The sequence below is a fragment of the Coturnix japonica genome, chromosome 3 (genome assembly GCF_054131305.1).
Source record: "Coturnix japonica strain WE chromosome 3, WE-NBRP24, whole genome shotgun sequence".
NCBI classification, from domain to species: Eukaryota; Metazoa; Chordata; class Aves; order Galliformes; family Phasianidae; genus Coturnix; species Coturnix japonica.
In genome coordinates, this window is record NC_140665.1 from 60,483,944 (window position 1) to 60,501,827 (window position 17,884).

Here is a 17,884-nt window from a genome sequence, read left to right on the forward strand (position 1 = left end):
CTATTGTTTTAAGTGCACAGTTATAGCACATCTATACACTTATCCTCTTCGGTAAATTGCTTACTCAAGTGCAGTCTGGCTGCACACATTTAATATCTGAAGTATTAAAGACTGTATGTTAGGAAAAGTTATCGGTAACAAATAGGTAGCAATAGCAGAGGTTATCTCATCTGAGACCCAGACTAATGATGAAATAGATGCAGGAGAGATGACTCGCTTTGACTTACCATGCAGAGTTGAAGAACTCAGGATGGTAAGGTAGCTGGATTCACACTTCTGTGATTCAATATCCAGGTCTCCAATTTTTAAGATCAGGCGTTTTCCCTGAGGTACTTGGATTTTCTTTTCACATAGTGTGTAGTTTGGATATGTCCCAGGATAGTTCTTGGAAGCCAGGGTCCCGCTGTCCTGATACATCACTATGTGCCCACATCCATCTCCTGTAGTAGAACCAAGGAAGAAAAACAACATATTCCTCAATTAATATTTTAAAAAAAAGTAAGAAAAGGCTGACCACAAAACCATCTCAATTGCATTCCATCTTCTTAAAGAGTATTTTGTAATTCTCCGCCTCAGTTTTACAGTTGTTGGAAAACAGGTAATTAAAATAAATGGAGTCTTATTTATCTTGCAAAGCAGGAGCAAAAAAGAGTTGGAAACACTTGTGAATTAAAGAGTATTTGACAGTTCTGTATAAACAGAGACTCTGGTTTTGATTTACAGCCAAACCCTACTGAAACCTTAAGGATGCAATTTCACGTGTAATAGGTAGGATCCTTCCTCAAACAGTTCTCCCTCAATTATCATTCCACACTTTATTTCCACGTAAGGAGCCATCAGGGAAAGAGCAACTGAATCATGCATGGAAGCACAGACATGACCTAACCGCATACTGTCACAGCCCTGACTCATCTTACTTTCCTGTTGGTTTTCTTGCTTTGCTTGCACAATGCAAAAAGCACGGGGGGCAAAGTAAACACAAATGGTGGGATGGGTGTCCTCAGCAAAATGTGCAGGCTACTTCATGCTAGTGTTCCTGGAGCAGTCAGCACTGCTTTTCACCGCTAGCAGGGAGAAGATAGGTGCTCACCCAGCCCACCCCAGCATAGGCAGAGAGTTGGTACTGCGACAAAATGGATTTTCATGGCAAGAGGTGAACTCAGGTTTGGAGCAGCTGCAGAAGCATAAGACAACAGGAAAAGGTCCATGGAAATACAGGGGGGACGTGGGGACTGACATGGAAAACAGGATGCATCTACAGAGGGGAAGGAAGCAGGTGACAGATAGGAGACCTTGACTACTGGAGGAAGAAATTCTTAGTGAACTATTTAAAGGTGTACCAGTACTGTAAAATTAATGTGTTAAAGCCTGACTTATTTCATTATGCTGAGTCTTGAAAAAAGGAAACTATTACTTTAGTGAAACTGGTGCCACATCTGTGTATGTGTAGCAGCCCTCAGTTTTAGGTCAAATGTAACACGGCAACTCTTTCTATAGAGGTTTTGTACACCGTTGCCATTTACCACTGCAAAACTAAAACCAATTCTAGAGGCATTAATAGAACAGACTTCTGAAGAGCTGAGAATTCGTGTTTACTTAGTTTCACTTTGGGGGATGTTTTGGTTAAGTTGCGTCGATCTGGCTGCTTTAATTACTACCTGAGTTTCCTTTCACAAATACTCAGAAGAACAAGCTTCAGATTTGATAAGACTGTTGAAGGATGAAAAGTTAGAAAAGAGTTGCTTGATAAAAATGCGAACCATTCTGGGGGCTGGAGTGAAGGTGGCATGCTGTGCAAAGGTGAGATCCAAGGTATCAAATGTTGCCTTGCAACTATATAATTACATTGCCATTTCATGAATCTCACTCAGCTGCTTATTCACAGGCAACAGCATTCATTTTGAGGTGTTATCATTACTTCTGGCTTTGTTGCCTGTTATTTAATTCTGTCACAGGTTCATGCTCGGAATAGAGGTGAATAAGAGACAGTAATCCAAAATCGTATCACCAAGAAACACACTAAAAAAGGTTTCTCAGATCTCTTTGTTGATATATTTTAAAAAAATACCTGTTGTTAAAGGTAGTTTTCCTCTCTCCTTTGATTTTAAGATGAATAGGAAAATGCTAAAAACAAAAGACAAACCAGTTCCTGGTTCATCCTTTCAATGGAAACTTTATTCAGCGGGAATTAAAGTTTAAGGAGAGATACAGTCCACATGCTGTCAGCTGTCTTGACCAGGGAGGTGCAGGCAGTGTGAAATCAGATTGCTTCTAACAGGATATTGGACAATCCTGTGGTCTGTGTAGTAAAAAAGAGCTACCTATGGTCCTTATTTAATCCTGGTGTTTCTACCAGTAAGCATTCATTTAAGTTGGGCTGCTGAAAACCAAGTGACCGCAGTCTGGAGTTTGATTTATAACTTGTCCTCATTGGAGAGCGAAAAGGGAAAATGAAGGGGAAAGTTACACAGCCACAGCAAGACATCATGGGGATGAACTCCTTGAAACTAAAAGTCCAGTGTTTGCCTGGCTTTCATCTCAGTGAGTTTGTTCTGGCCTGCGCCACCTCAGTAAAACCTCAAGGATTCTCTGTGGTACAGCTGTTCTCACGATGCTTCGTTATATGATAACATCGTTATCATAGTGAGATGCTGACAACCGTACAGGTCAAAGGGCACTACATATCTGCAGGAAGTGTACAGGAAACTGCAGACACCTCAGACCTCCGTCCCTCTCTTTGTAGGTTATACAAGGTCTTGTCCCCAGAGAAACTCCTTCTTTAAAGATCTGACTTTGAGGCAGCACTGAAATGTAATAAGACCTGAACATCTTTAGAACTAAGATAGTGTAAGTGCTGTTTTTCAGCTTTTCACTTATGTAATGTGGGCAGGACAGTCATTCAGGCCCTATGGCTGATGAGAAGCAAGTGCAGCATTGTCTTGAACCTGTGAAGTCCTTCATTGCCCCTGCTCTGCTTGTCTGCCTCAAAGGAAAAGGTCAGGACAAAAGAGCATCTGCCACAGGAGCTGAAGCAATGCCCCAAGTCAGGCCAAGCCCTAGAAAATATTGCTTCTTACTCCAGCTCCACATTTTGACTTTCTCAGCAGGATTACCAGAGCAAAGAAAAATGTTATACTGAAATATGCTTGAAAATGCACCCTGGGGAAGGAACCTGAAGTCACAGAGGGAAGGCAGAATAAAGCTCTGGTTCAGATAATTCATTCAAAGACATTTAATGACTACATTTAGTTTAAAAAAAGCGAAATAAAATGAATATAACTTATTGTTTATCAAAGGTTCAAATCTTGAGGAAATTGAAAGGAATTGAAAATACGTGCTTTCTTCATCTTTTCCAATAAAAAATGTGAACAAGCCTATTATTAGTTTAGGTTTTATTGCTATTTTCTATATGAAATCTTGTTTTTAATAGAAATGCATTGACCAAACCTCAAATACACTGAGCCTTACATGCAATGGTTTAAGTTCCTCATATCACATTCTTCTTTCCTATAGGCACAGCTCTTGTGAATGGAAATAGGTGTATTTAACCAGTAAATTCAATGCAGGGTTTCTTGCTAACACTAAGTTTTTATTTAGCTTTGCTTTTCGGAGCTGCTTTCTAGCACCCTATTGGGAAGCAGTCAATGGTCTTGCCACAGACATCCCAGTTTCATGGCTTCCCACTTGACTGAAGCTAAACAAAATATTTAAGCAGAAGGTATTCACCAGCCAGAAAACCAAGATATGCATAGATTTCATAAAGACTCTGCTCATCACCAGGAGTTACTAAAAGCACAGCAAACGTACTTTACAAACTGCATTCTCATGGACATTTGAATAGAGATCAAGATTGCAGCCACTGCATTGAGAGCCCATTGGCCTACACTCAGGCTGCATGGGGGATCACACAGCACTGGAAATAAGATTTTTTACCACCAAGATAAAAACAGTCTCCTGTGGAAGAAAGTGAAAATATCTGGACTGAACCACAACCTCTGCAGCTAAGCTGGGCTCCCTGATACCCCCTTGTATTTGCTGAGATAAATGTTTATGAGTAAAGCCCAGCCTGGGTCTCACTAGAGGTCACCAGGGCATGGATCATGCAACTAGTCCACGTGGAAAGGATGAGGGCACATATCGGTGGGGGGGTTGCCATTACCATCACTTGAATTCCTGTATGGTTGATTTGTGCAGGGCAGGGTAAAGGAGGTATCCCTGGGCAGCCATGGATTTGACCTGGCCACAGTGGCTGGCACATGGTGGGACACAGGAGATAAAACCTGCACCCACAAACAAGCACATGAGCTGTTCACAGGAATATCCCCACACACACATACTATGGCTTAGGAAGGGGGCAGCTTTCACAAAACAGGAGCGGTCTCAGAAGCAGCAGAGCTGGATCTTTCTGGAAATAGCTCCAGTACCTCACAGTGCCGTCCTGCTACCCAGTACTACTTGGGTGGCTGTCTCATTGCTCCTGCAGCCTCCCACAGCCAGCTCACAGGCCAAGCCCCAGGCTTGCACCCCTGTGCCTGCCCACCCCTGGCTTTACAGCAGGGTACTCTCCCCTAAGGAAGAGGCTGTTCTCACATAACTGCTACAGAATCTCTCACGTACTGCAGCTTTTACTGAACAATGTTTATATTGCCAACTACAAAATGGTTACAAGGCATGATATCAAAGCGTGTTTTCAAAAGCGCTGCTACAATATCCTGGCAGAAAGCAGCTGCCTTTTTCATCCTTCTGACTCACGTTTACTAAGCAATTAATATCAGGCTTGGCCTCACTCCAGTGCTAAATACGTGTTATATCCAAGCATGCTCAGGCACACAGCCGGTCCCGCACACTCCACCATCCTCTGGGTACGAGCATTTCTCGGCTCCCACTGCCACTCCGCCCTCAGCCATGGCTGCCTTCCCAAACCATGAGGCCCCCCCCAGCACCATATTTCCTTCTTTGCCCCATTCCTCCTGTCTGGATGCCAGCCTGCCTGCATGGAGGTAACTGGGATAATATGACCACCATCCCCCAACATTTTTCTGCCTACACAGAGGTCTGAGCAGAGAGCTGCCAGCCTGCTGTCCTCCTATTCCTGAGAGCACAGAGCTTGTCTGCCAGATCCTATGTTCTGGATTCAGCCAAAAGTGAGTGCTTTCTTAAGAGCTATAGCTGCAGGAGGATGTGGACAAAGCAAAGAAAATGCCACTGCACTGAGCAAAAAGTTTTGCTGATAATCCCCAGCAAAAACATGAATTCATCTCATCATCCACGTCTCCCCCCCAAAGTAGTAACTCCAACTCATTCAAAGATAAAGTAATAACTGTCTTGAAAGGGCTCTGCACCCATTTCTGAAAGAAGAGTTATGCATAAAAACAGACTAACGCCAAACAAATAAATTAAGAGTTTTCCAATCAGACTCATGCCTTCTTTGATCACATGGGATAGGAGGAAAGACCAAGGGAAAACCAAGATGTTTTTTACAGGTTCCATCTAAGTCCACTGTCATGGCCTGACAACTCTAAATTTAGGTCTTCGTACAGTTTCTATGACCTTTGTCACTAACAGAAGGATGCATGCTGCACACTAAGTGGGTTTGTGCTTCCACTGCTTCGTGTGATTAATACTCAGCCTTCAGTGGCTCACCTTCTAACCTTTCTATCAGCTAACCTGGTGAGGAGCACTAGGTCTTTGCTGCACCATTGTCATGAAAGAGAGAAGTCGCCAAGTGATCAGGACCTAAAACTGTCACTTTTCCAGAGCATGACCAAATCTCAGATCTCTTTGCTTTGCTTGGCAACAGGCTCAAGTGGCTAACAAAAATGAAGGGCAGAGTCACACCAGTCCTCCACATCATATTCCATATTCTCAGATGCCGTTCACAACAGCTGAGCAGCTGGCCAGGTCCTTTGTGTAAGACAGCATAGAAACCCACAGCAGTGCTTTTCAAAAGTCCAGCTTTCAATTCTTTACAGCATTTTGTGGAGACTGCGAAGAATATTTTTTAAATGATGAAACTACTGGAAATTAATGCAAGTCCATAATCCAAAATATGAAAAAAAAACAATGAATATAGTTTTTCAAAATTAATACACTTTCAAGAAAACAAGTCCCCCACTTTGCAGTGTGCCCTCCTGCTAATGGAAAAATAATGATGATATAAACTTGTTGTTTGAATTGAGCTCTCATTTGTTTGACTCTGTAGGGTCCCCAGGAAACATTTTAACCCCTGCACCGCAACTGTCACAACGCCTGATTTGCTGCCAAAGCCAATCATGCAGGAGGTGGGGAGTGCTGGGAGGGAGCAGAGGGCAGGAAGGTAAGGTAGAGCAATGAAAGAAACAAAGGGACATTGTAGAGTGCTGATTTCGTAGCCCAAATTATTTACTTACCAACTTCAAAGTGATGCGAAAAGAGTAGGAGGCCAAACAATGTGTTTTTTTCCTCTTCCTCATTGCTGTTATTTACTGTAATGTCTCTCTTAAAGTAGCAATGAGAGCGCAGCAAATGTTCTCAAGGTGGTTCCCACAGAGATTCTATAAATCACAGATTTCTACCCCATTCTCAGCTATGACCACCTCCCCAGCCATTTGGCAGGGTTGGGGGTTAGCTTTCCCCAAGCTTTGCCTGCAGCAACCTCTAGGAATGCCCTGCCTTGAGCACGTAGGAAGTCACTGTGGTAACCAGTAGGGTTTCCACCATCAAGTACATATATTAAGAGAAACCAAACACACACAGTCCTTTTTATGTTCCTTATCTAGCAAGGTAGCTTCCAACCGTATTACCATTTTTCAAAATCAAAGAGCTTTTTAGCAATACCTAAGGGATGCATATATATGGCAGCAGCTAGGGAAATCCTCATAGCTGCACTGACATCAAAGGCATTTACTTCACCGGACTGCCACAAACAACTCTGGAAGCCTTTACTGCAGTGCTGCAGAAGTTTACAAATATGAATATCTCGTAAGCTCCAAATTCTCATTTATTTAACTGCTAAACTGTAAAAAAAGAAAGCAGAAATCACACATTGAGCAACTTCTTCCACCAACAGGAATCCATGTTACACTGAAGAGTCAACTTAATACTCTACATTCAGGATCACAGACTTATCAAGGAGTAGAATAAGTCTTAATTAAAGTAGCACACATATGAACCAGAACACCATACACCAAAACTCTTCTAGTTTCTCTGTGTCTATACAGGTTAGATTAATTTTGCCACTCCATCATTTAACCTTCTGGAGACCAACCGTCTCCTCTGTATATACATCTTGGGGACTGGTGTCACGATGAAGCCTAGCAACACCTGAGTGCATCAGTATGAGAATGAGTGACAAGACTATTTAGATTGCCATAGAAATCACAGAGCCAGAAAGAGAACAGCAGGTACAGCCTTGGTAGTCCCTTTCCAATGAATTATTTATGAGGGCACAGAATTAAGAAGTTACTGAATTCTGGAACGAACAAGATCCTGCAATGTGTAAGGGGCAAGCTTTATACATGACTTTAAATAGCATCACGTAGTTCTCTCGCTTTGCTTCTGTTGAATACTCAGAAGTAGTAGTAAACTAAGTTTGTCTTGTCTTTTCATGATAGCTATCTGATTTCATCACAATCTGTGAAAGACAGACAGTACTGGAGTACACGTCAAAAATAAGCAGGCTTGAGGCACTGCTTCCAGGACTTAGGCAGAATATCCAAATGTAGTTCTGCACAGAAGCGAGCTTCAGAACTGGAATTTGCTTTTCAGCATTCTAAATACAGCAATCTTGAGGCTGTGGGTGTGAGAAAACTTCTCTATGCCTTCCTAACTGCTACAACAATAAAGAATTTATTTATTTATTCACTGTGTAGCTGCATTTAATATTTATCAATGCCATTCTTTTACAATGTGACATATTGTCGTGACTTGTCACCTCTACATTTATCAGTCTGCATGTTTTTGGGAACAGATGTGAGAATGGATTTACAAATATATGGACATTCCAGAGGAACTGTAAGTATAACATCCCCATTCTGCAAAAATGGAGGTTGAATTTGTTTTCCCCATCAGGTTATCTTCCTCCTTTCAAATCCACATCAAGGTGCACATCCCTTCATTGCAGTGGTGTTGAGAAGGTGCTGTGAATGCACAAGGACTTGTCTGTAGCTGCACCCTTGGGAGGAACCTTGGAAGGCAGTTAGTAAGGGGAAGGGAGTCATGCCACTGGGAAGGCCAGGGTGGAGCTCCAGTGCCATAAAGGTGATGGTGGGAGTGTCCTGTCAAGAGCATCCCAGCAATGTGAAATGGAGCCTCATGGGCTTGATGGCTCATTGTATTAGGGCACCTCCAGGTTCCCCTTATTTGGGACAAACATGTAGTGGGATTTCTATCAAGAGCTTTTCAGGCAAAGTAGGAAAAGCTAATCTTAACTGAGAGACATATCATATATATATGCAAATTGCTTGCTCTACTTTCTCCATCTGTTTTTTTTTCCCAGGTTTTCTCTTTGCTACGTTTTACTGGAGATTAACTTAAAGTATATTGCACTGAATAGGCGCTGTGTGGGAAACATATGCTGCAAGCTCAGGGCCAAACTTGATTATTGGGTGGCACAGAAATAGGAATATTCACAGCCATGGAAAGGACTGGCAAACTCACAGGGACAGAAAATTTGGAGACTTAAGTTTAAGGAAAGGCTGAAGCAGTTCCTGTTAAGGTAGCAGGTGGGAAGGCAAGATTTCAAAACAGCTTTAATTTGGGAAATGTCTGAACATGATAGGATGAACCCCCTTGCCTTGTGTTTTTACCATGTAATTCCCTCGTTAGTGTGACACAAGCCAGGAAAGACTGTCAATTACCAACAGTTAAGGCTGGTCTCTTTTCTTGAAATCAAATCTGTCCTGGCTTACCAGCAAATCATACATATGCTTTTCCCCAGCCCCCCCCTCCCCCCCTCCCCACACACACACCCTGTATGATTGGATTGAATAAGTGATTTGTTGTGAGATGTAATTAAAAGGACAACAGAAAGTACCTCTTTTTGTTGAAGAAAATTATGCAAGCCCTACATTGTCCGTAAGTTAAATATTTCATGAGAAAATTCATTGTTTTGTGAAGGAAACATCTACAGAATCACAGAATTGTAGGGGTTGGAAGGGACCTCTAGAGATCATCGAGTTCAACCCCCCTGCCAAAGCAGGCTCCCTACACCACGTCACACAGGTAGGCGTCCAGGTGGGTCTTGAATATTTCCAGAGAAGGAGACTCCACCACCTCCCTGGGCAGCCTGTTCCAGTGCTCATCCATTGTCATTAATTCACAAGACTCAACTTTCTGTTTTGCTTTTTGACTCAGCCAACCTAACTTCTAGGAAACCAGGTCTTTCTATCATAAATACTGCAGCCTTAACAACAAGCAGTTCTCTATGCTTCCAGTAGTAATGGAAGCAAAAATGAACTGAACTAAGAGACACCCATGCAGTCAAAGATGCACACCAGCAGGCTTCTAACCTGGAGTACTGAAGGTAAAAAATGCCTTCCCATGCCATCAGCCTGCCTGGTACTCACTACCACAGCACTGACCAGAGAGATACACATACAGTCTAAGGAAAACACAAAATATTGTGGTCGCTGTGGTTTGTTGTGGTTACATCTAGCTAGTGGGAGAAAGATTTCAAATCAAAAAATAAAAGTGCCATCAGCCACAATTTAACTTAAGTACTACACGATTGGTTGTGTTGCTGATTATGAACCTCTCATTGTTTCTACAGTTTTTCACTCATTTAAGAGTGAATTCTTCAGCACATCTCCTCAGCTACTAATTTATTTTGATACAATATAATTCCACTTTATTCCTAGAGAACACAAAGGCTGAATTTCTCCTGAAAACCAGGAGGTTTACTCTCAAAGCACAAGCATTAGCACTTCCTGAAAAATCAGTATCTTCTCAGATACGTGTTTAACTAAGCTTCTTCCACCTGTGATAAACTGATAATTGATCAGCAAGTGCTGACTACTCATTCAGGTTGGAAAATATTATTACCACCCAGGTTCTCATCGCATGAACACAACACTTTGCATTACAGCTTACCTGCTGAGATTCTGTTTTAAAGCCTTCAGCAGGAGCACAAAGCCTTTGTCTCCCAAGCATTTCAACTGCAATTTCCCCTTCCCTGACACAGGAAACCTAGGATAAAACAAAACCCTGGCTTTGGAAGTAAGCTGAGATGGCAGGGAGGGCAGTGACATGGTGTTAGCCATGGACCTTTCTGTGAAGTCCTCACAGTGGAGAACTCTCAGGGTCTCTGAATATACTTTACAGGTTAAAATACATTTTCCTATAGTGGAAGGATACAGTGGACTTACTTATGTCCCAAGATCATTTTGCACAGGAAGCATAACTAACTGTTAAGTGAAAGCAATCCACCAACACAGAAAGGGAATGCACCAGAGTAAAACAGATATAAGCTTTTTCAAGGAGAGGTTGCACATCCCTATTCTGCACAGCTACTCCAGCTGCAACAACAAGGCTCAGCTGCATAACAAAGCCATTCTGTTTGGAGAGGTGAAGAATCCCACCTATGTTCCCAGTGTTTTAGGCCTCTCCTCATGGCACCATGAAGAAAAAGGTTGTTTGATTTCTCACAGGACACACAGGCCTTTGTATGGCAAGAGGGATCGCATCCAGAATTTCCCACGTGTTTTTGAAATATGAAATAAAACAAACAAACACAATTTAAATTCAGTAGACATGAACATCTGGGAGATGACATCAACATGACTTCAGCTTTAATGTCAAAGTGTTAGACTGAAATCCAATACTGTTGAATGTTTGTGGTGGGAGAGCCAGAAACTTGAACATCATAGATCAAAGCTGTGATGGAAACAAAGTTTCTGCAGCAGCTGAGGGAAGAAACAATGGTTTGGAGCTCTACTAAACCTGGGGTGGAAGAATAACACAACAGACATGTAACTGCACGGTGAAATCACTGCAACCACAGTAGCAGCTCGAGCCCAAACGTGACAGGAAACAAAAAAATGAAGCTGCTGCTTATGGACGATGCCATGGATCTATGTTTCTCCCCTTGCCCTGCTCTGTCTTCCCCATTTTTTCTCCTGTCATTCTTCAGGTTCAAAAACACTTTTACCACAGCCCCATGGAGATGAGCAAAGGCAGGATGGGCTGAAAACAATTGTCCTTTCTCTTCCACACTGAGAGACAGCATGGGCTGCGCTAGCAGCGAACATGGCCCAGTAAGGAAATGGAAATAATAAGCAGGGACTCTGTGGGGCTGGAAATGCTGCTCAGGGAGAAAGTCCCACCATCACCAGACTGAGCCTCCACTTCTTGGAGGGGAACTCCTGAGGGACATGTCCTGGTTCTGCCCAGAGAACTGATGGGCAGAGAGGGAACAAAGGACCAAGATATTCCTTTCGTATAACTCTCTCAGCCCCCAGGCTTAACTAGACGGTGTAAAAAAATCCATAACTAGCAGCAGCCTCCCTACATCCAGCCAACTTCAGAAATGCGGCTTCAGCTCTAACAAAATTTTCACAGACAAAATGAAATTTAATTAGTTCTTAATTTATTCTGCAAGCAAAACCAGGGATACCTACACACTCTTAAAACCAGTCAGGACACCGCTTTCCTTATTATTATTTATTTAACTTCACCAGTATGTTGTCCCAGTTTAGAGTTCCCTAATCACTGTGGTAATGGTAATTAAACCTCCTGGGGAAGCTGTGTGGTTATTCCTATGCACTGATGTTTTGTTTTTGTTTGTTTCAAACTGCAGATAGTTGGGCTACAAAACACCATTCTACCAAATCCAGTAAGAAGGATTTTATTTTGATTCTATCTGGCTTGTTTAATTCTTAACAGATGGTGCAAACGTATGTGTTGATGAGTACATGCCACAGGAGCACGCCTCGGATACGGTACAGCCAGCCCCACACCTTGGCTCTGTCTGTGCTGAGGAGTTTAGCATACACCATTGCTCGGGATCACACTTCTCTGCACAGTGGGGTGTCTCAGACAGGCCTTCCATGCTGTAGCACCTCTGGTACCCAGAACAGCTTTGAGAGGGCATTTTAGGTATTTCTATGTGTAATCCAGTGGACTAAGGATGAAAGCTTTGGACAAATATAAGTGAACGTATTTTTACATAAGCAAATAACAAATAATTTGTATGAAATATCATTTACATTACATGCATGTGCAGATAACTCAGGAAAGAGCATCTTTTTCTCCCTCCTTTGTCAGTGAGACTCCCAGCGGCCTCCCTGTCACTGATTTCATTTGAAATATGTCCTCTGCTAACCTAAAGAGAAGTACATATAAAGGGCTTAGAGCTATTTATAGCAAAGTCTGTGCAACTGAAAACATGGCAGTTCTCTTGTGGTGGGTATACACTGTGCTTATCAAGTGCAACTGGAAAACTGTTGCCTCTGTCTTTAGCAATTCCAGTCGGCACTCACAACACAGCGCTAAGGGAGCCAAGGAAGGAAGCAGACATAAGGACAAAATGCAAACAAACTGAAAAAACTACCAATTGGTTATATTCAGAAACTGTGGAGGATGTGGAGTGTGCGTGCAAAGATTCATCTCTATCTGCATTGCAAACTGCTGGGAATGGGTACACAGGCTGGATTAGCATTATCGCACCAATACTCCCCAGTATGTGTTCTATACAAGCCTCTGAGAACAGGCACATTCTCTCATAATTACTGCATATGCTGTTATCACACTAAACAACAGCCTTGCCCCAAAATGTTTAAGGGTCTACTGCTCATAAATTCTTCCTACTTAAGAGAAAAATCTGGGCGTTGGATGGAACTGTAACCAGACCCAGATATAACACAGAACAAGTTCACATTTGGATAATGATCCACAAATCTAGTTTGTTTAACTGCTGTGCTTTATTTGAAGTGAAAAGAAAATGAGTGTGAATTTGCGAGAGTGGCAAATTCAGTCTCGCACTTAATAGGGTGAAATCCTCATTCCCCATTCTCCTTCCTACAAATAATCAACACGCAGACTGAGGTTCTACTGGCCAAAATCTGTTTAAGAAAAGCAATGGAAGACTACTCAAAGCTCTGAAGAAGGAAGACTCAGATTCAACTCCAATTTAGACATCCACCACCCAAAATCACATAGCTCAGCATCCTGCTCAGTGAGACTAGAAGAACTGGAGAACAGTGAGGAGCAAAGGCAATGAGTTCAGGCATGCCTTGGCCTTGACCTCCAGGAAAGACACCTTGGGAAAGACCACCAGGACAGACAAGGCTGCGTGAGGCCGGGCAGGTGGGGATAAGGCCTATTCTGCAGTGGTCAGCCCAGAACTGGCCACTGAAATTACAAGAGGAGTTAAGCATACAGTAGAATTAAAAGGTTCTTCTTTTCCCTTTTAATATACATCTCCAAGTTACTCAATGCACAGCCACGAACATGGTATTTGTCCCCAGGAGAGACCACTAAGTTTATGATATGTTTTGATTTAAATCAGTTCATCAGCCATTCAGACTTCCTTGTCATCATTTGATGAGTGACCAAACACCATGTTTTGTAGATGTCCTCAGACAAAATGTCCTCAACAGGCTTTCAAGAGCTGCTAACCAGGCGCTGTACAGTCACCTGAATACAAGCCATGCTATGACTTAGCAAACAGCACAGTGGAAAAATGACCTTTCCCTGATTTGATAGAAGACACAATGGCAGACTCATCCTTGTTCTGTAGCATCCCTTGGCATAGGCTGAAAAGGAAGGCAAGCTGGTTGTGAGAAAAGCAGACTGCACAGCCAGCTCATAAGAAGACAGAAGGCCACACTACATTTTTTCTTTTTCTTTTAAATGAGTATTTTTAAATCAATATATTTAAACCTGTGCATCTTGCTGTGAGCCAGCTGGTGGGACATGCCAGTGGTGACAAGACTCAGAATTAGCTGCAGCTTGAGCCTGATTCAATCTATCACTTCTCATTCTACCACAACTTTTAAGTCAAGAAGTTCGCGTGACAGGAAGTTTGTATCTACTTATCCTTATCTCCTTTCTACACTGGTGTTTCTGCAGAGCACTTAGCTTTGAATTTATGGGACAGTATCAATAAACAAACAAATAGAATAACCACCCCCTGGGGAGGAAGGGAAGAGATTTCAGCCAAGTCTTCCCCTTTCTAAATGCTAGGCTGACTTTCCTGTGAATTTGAGCCTGTCTTAAAGACGAAAAAGGAAAATATATTATTTCTTCATGCTTCTGTGCTGTTTACTTGATGGAAGAACGTAAGTATAACATAAGTGCCCTTAGCACTCAGCTTTGGAATACAGACAAGGAATTGAAGTCATGATTAATTAAAACTTAGCACCACGGCATGCATTGAAACACACAGAAATCCCTGCACAAGTCACTACTTCCATCAACTTTGTGAGATCATGACAACAAAACACTGGTGAAAAAAGTGACAAATGAACATTGACGGAAAGAGGGGGGTTGAAGAAAGTAACACACTTTATCTTTTTCATGGAGCACATCAAGTTGGAGTCTCAAAACTGGGAAACAGAGAGGAGAGAGAAAAGCAGTGTTTCAAGAAAAAGGAAAGAAAAGCTCTTGCATGAAGCTGCTAAGAAAGGCCACACAACTCATACCAAATCTTCCCCTCAATGGAGATCCATGCCACATATCTCAGTCACTACAAGGTTGTGAAAAAGATGATTACAAATCTTCCAAAGTACTTCTGACTGGGTATGACACTGAACCACAGCGTTGGGGATGGGAGCCCATCAGGGACATGGGGACTATCCATTGACCCAAAAGGCACTGCCCAACTCCCAGCACTACATTTACAGGAGCTGTCTGTGAACTCCTCTAGGATGGATGCATTAGGCCGGGCAATTCCACGGCCATAAGGTTGCAATTCCTCAGCAGAAGTCAGCTGTAATTCACACAGGAAGCTTAAGAGCGAGATGCATAAAAACACAGACTAAGAGACGTAGCACCCAGTCCCTCATTTCACCAAACTGCAGCGTCGCAAGAGATAGCGAGACCCTCCTAAAACTCATAGGACATTCTTTTCGGTCAGAGCGGACCGCTGCTCTCAGAGGGGCAGCATTTGAGCGGCGTTGCCCGCATCCAGCTGCGGGAAGGGGCGACTGCCCCGGGCACCCCGCGGCCCCACATCGCCGTCCTGGGCAAGGCGGGGCGGAGCGGGTCCGGGGCGGCAGAGGGCGCCCAGGTGTCGGCAGGAGCCGCTTCCAGCCCCGTGCCTACAACTTGCCGGGGACTTTCCTCTACTTAAGCGATTTCAAACCAACCAAGCGACCCCACCACCCTAATTAACTAGAGATTAAGAAAGCAGTGGGATTCGCTCATCGTAAGGCTGGGTACCGCTGTAATCCCGCAGCTACTCAGACACGCGGATAAACCCGTCGCGGATTAGCCAGGTCGACTCCACGCAGCCCCGGAGCTGCTCGAGCTCCGAGCCGCGGTCACGGGGACTGCCCCGAGCCGCCCGTTCCGCCCGCACTCACTCACCCATCTTCTCCGCCTGCAGCCAGAGCGGGGCTGAAGCCGCCAACAGCAGAGAGAACAGCAGCGAGGGGGCGGCCCGCGCCCCCCCGGCGGGGCTCATGGCTCCGGCTCCCTCCGAGACACAACTTCCCCGCTTTCCTCCGGCTCCTTTCTCTTCCTCTCGTACTCGAAGGGGCGGCCCCGGGCCCGGCCCTCCTGCCAGCCCAGGGGGGCGGCCGCCCGACGGCATCCCCCTCCCCGCAGGTGTTGCCGCGGAGGCGGAGAAGGGGCCGCGCTCTGCCCGCCGGGTGCAGCGCTGCCTCCCGCCCGGCCCGGGGGTGGGGAGAGGAAGCGGGAGGACTGGAAGCGCCGCCGCTCCCATTGGGCTGCCGCGCCCGGCGCCTCCTCCTCCCGCCACCCCCTCTCGGCCCGCCGCTCCCAGCTCAGCTCCGGCAGGGCCGGGTAACGCCGAGCCGGGACCTGCGGGTCGGGTTAGGAGCGTGCGGGGGGAGCCGTGAGCCGAGGGGTGGGTGCCAGCGCTCCGAGCGGCTCGCACGGGATTATGCAGGCTCTGAGCCGCGGGCCCGGGGATGCACAGCGCTGGTGGGTCAGTGGTGTGGTAAATCAGAGCGCGTGATTAGCTCGTGAGTCCCAGAGACAAGCCGCGGTGATTAGGCGGCGTTTCAGGATGCCCGTCCCTGGGAGTGCCTCACAGACTGCCTGGAATGGGTCCGTACACATGGTCCATGCAGAGGAAGGAGTGAGAAAGTCGAACTCAGCAACAGCTTCCAGACTGCATTAAAAACAACACAGAATTAAGTTTAAAAATAAATAAATAAAAGCGTGGTCATGGAAAATACATTCCCCAACAGCAAATGTTGTTTCAGAACCTACAAATGAGACTCGTCGTCGCGGAAAGTGCGAAGGAAAGAAAGGGCACCATAGAGATGTTGCAAAACGCATCACTTTTGAATGAGTTGTGGTTATTGAAAAGCTATGTAGCAACATAATGGCCGTTGTGTATTGGTTCAGCGGGTGCCAGGCAGTCCAACACGGGTCAGCAGTGGGAATCACTCTGCTTTGCATCAACTGGCTGAGGACTGGAATATATTCTTTAGTTATATGTCCAAGTTTTAGTTGCAATTGTATTTGATAAAGATCATGATAAACACTGGGCAAAGAAGTCCTGCAGGCCAATGCCAGTCACCTTTTGGATGCAGGTCTGGTGATTTTGTCCAATTTTACCAGGCACAAACCTCTGCCGCAGTGTTTGTGAATAACAGTGCTGGTGCTGATCTCCATGCAGAGCTGGGGAAACTGGGGTAGGCAGGGGAGCCCCCTTGGAAGGCTGAAGAGGCTCATGCCCATCTCAGGCCTAAAGAAGCCTCCTGGGAGCCGGAGTCCTGCAGTACCCTGTGGAACCAACAGCCAGGGACAATTTGCTTCATGGTTATTTTTATTTCAGCAATTTCAAGTAAAACAATAGGTCATGTAGGGCTGTAAAACACCTGGGAGATATGTTTGCTTTCCTTTCCTTTCATGACTGTTGAAGGAGATTACTGTGCTGTGGTAATGCAGCCCGTCTGCTCAGTCTTCTCATGGCCCTGAGCTCCATGGGCACATGGTGCCTGCAGCAAGCAGGTAAAGTGCTTGGGTGGAAACTGCACCTCTTCCAGAAGGTGTTGGAAGCACAGGTTTCCTATCAACTTCAAGAGGATAATGAATTATGCAATCATTGCAGAAGCTTCTGTATTATTTATTTTGCTATTAAATTCACATTACTTTATCATGCCCTCTCTCTGTCAGCTCTTAATGCGCTATAGGCAAGGAACTTACTGTCAGCTCCCAAGATTAAATAATCATTAAGATGAATGAAGTGGTCCATAGCTCTCAAAGCTATTATTCAAGGACTTGTGTAACTCCCATCACATCACTAAACTGTTGGTTTGTGTATACTTTTTCAAATCTCCTTTGTAAGAAGGAGAATGAAGCCCAGCTTTTAAATAAACAACATCTTCAGCAATGACTTGGATGAGGGTTAGAGTCCACCCTTGGCAAATTTGCTGATGATACAAAGCTAGGAGGAGTGGCTGACACACCAGAAGGCTGGAGAGTTGGGCAGAGAGAAATTTGATGAGGCCTAACAACAGCAAGTGTAGAGTCCTACAGCTGGGGAGGAACAACTCCCCATTATTCAGAAAGAAGATAAAAGTGAAGCCTAACTGACCCCTTGTGAGTTGGTTGAAACACCAGCTCAGTGGTGTTTCACAACATGAAAACTCCCTGGCAAGTCACTTCTGAGAGTTTAGTGCAACTCATTTTGGTCATGAACACTGGCTTAATCTGGGAGATATTCACCCAGTGATCTAGGCAGATTACTTACTAGCATAAGCACATACTTTTC

General features: G+C 44.4%; 1 protein-coding gene across 4 annotated transcripts in view; it reads right to left on the minus strand.

Moving 5' to 3' along the window:
* DCBLD1 (discoidin, CUB and LCCL domain containing 1) overlaps window positions 1-15,922 on the minus strand; it is a 44,917-nt gene extending 28,995 nt beyond the window's left edge. Inside the window, exons 1-2 of one of the 4 annotated variants that reach the window (XM_032443294.2) lie at window positions 15,505-15,919; window positions 228-440 (exon numbers count right to left, since the gene is read on the minus strand). In XM_032443294.2, coding sequence (XP_032299185.2) covers window positions 228-440; window positions 15,505-15,862 — 571 coding nt within the window. In that variant the 5' untranslated portion in view covers window positions 15,863-15,919. Of the gene's footprint in view, window positions 1-227; window positions 441-15,504 lie in introns of all 4 variants that reach the window. The other 3 variants (XM_015858670.3, XM_085541777.1, XM_032443295.2) reach the window with 3 other exon arrangements.
* Window positions 15,923-17,884: the final 1,962 nt, after the last annotated feature.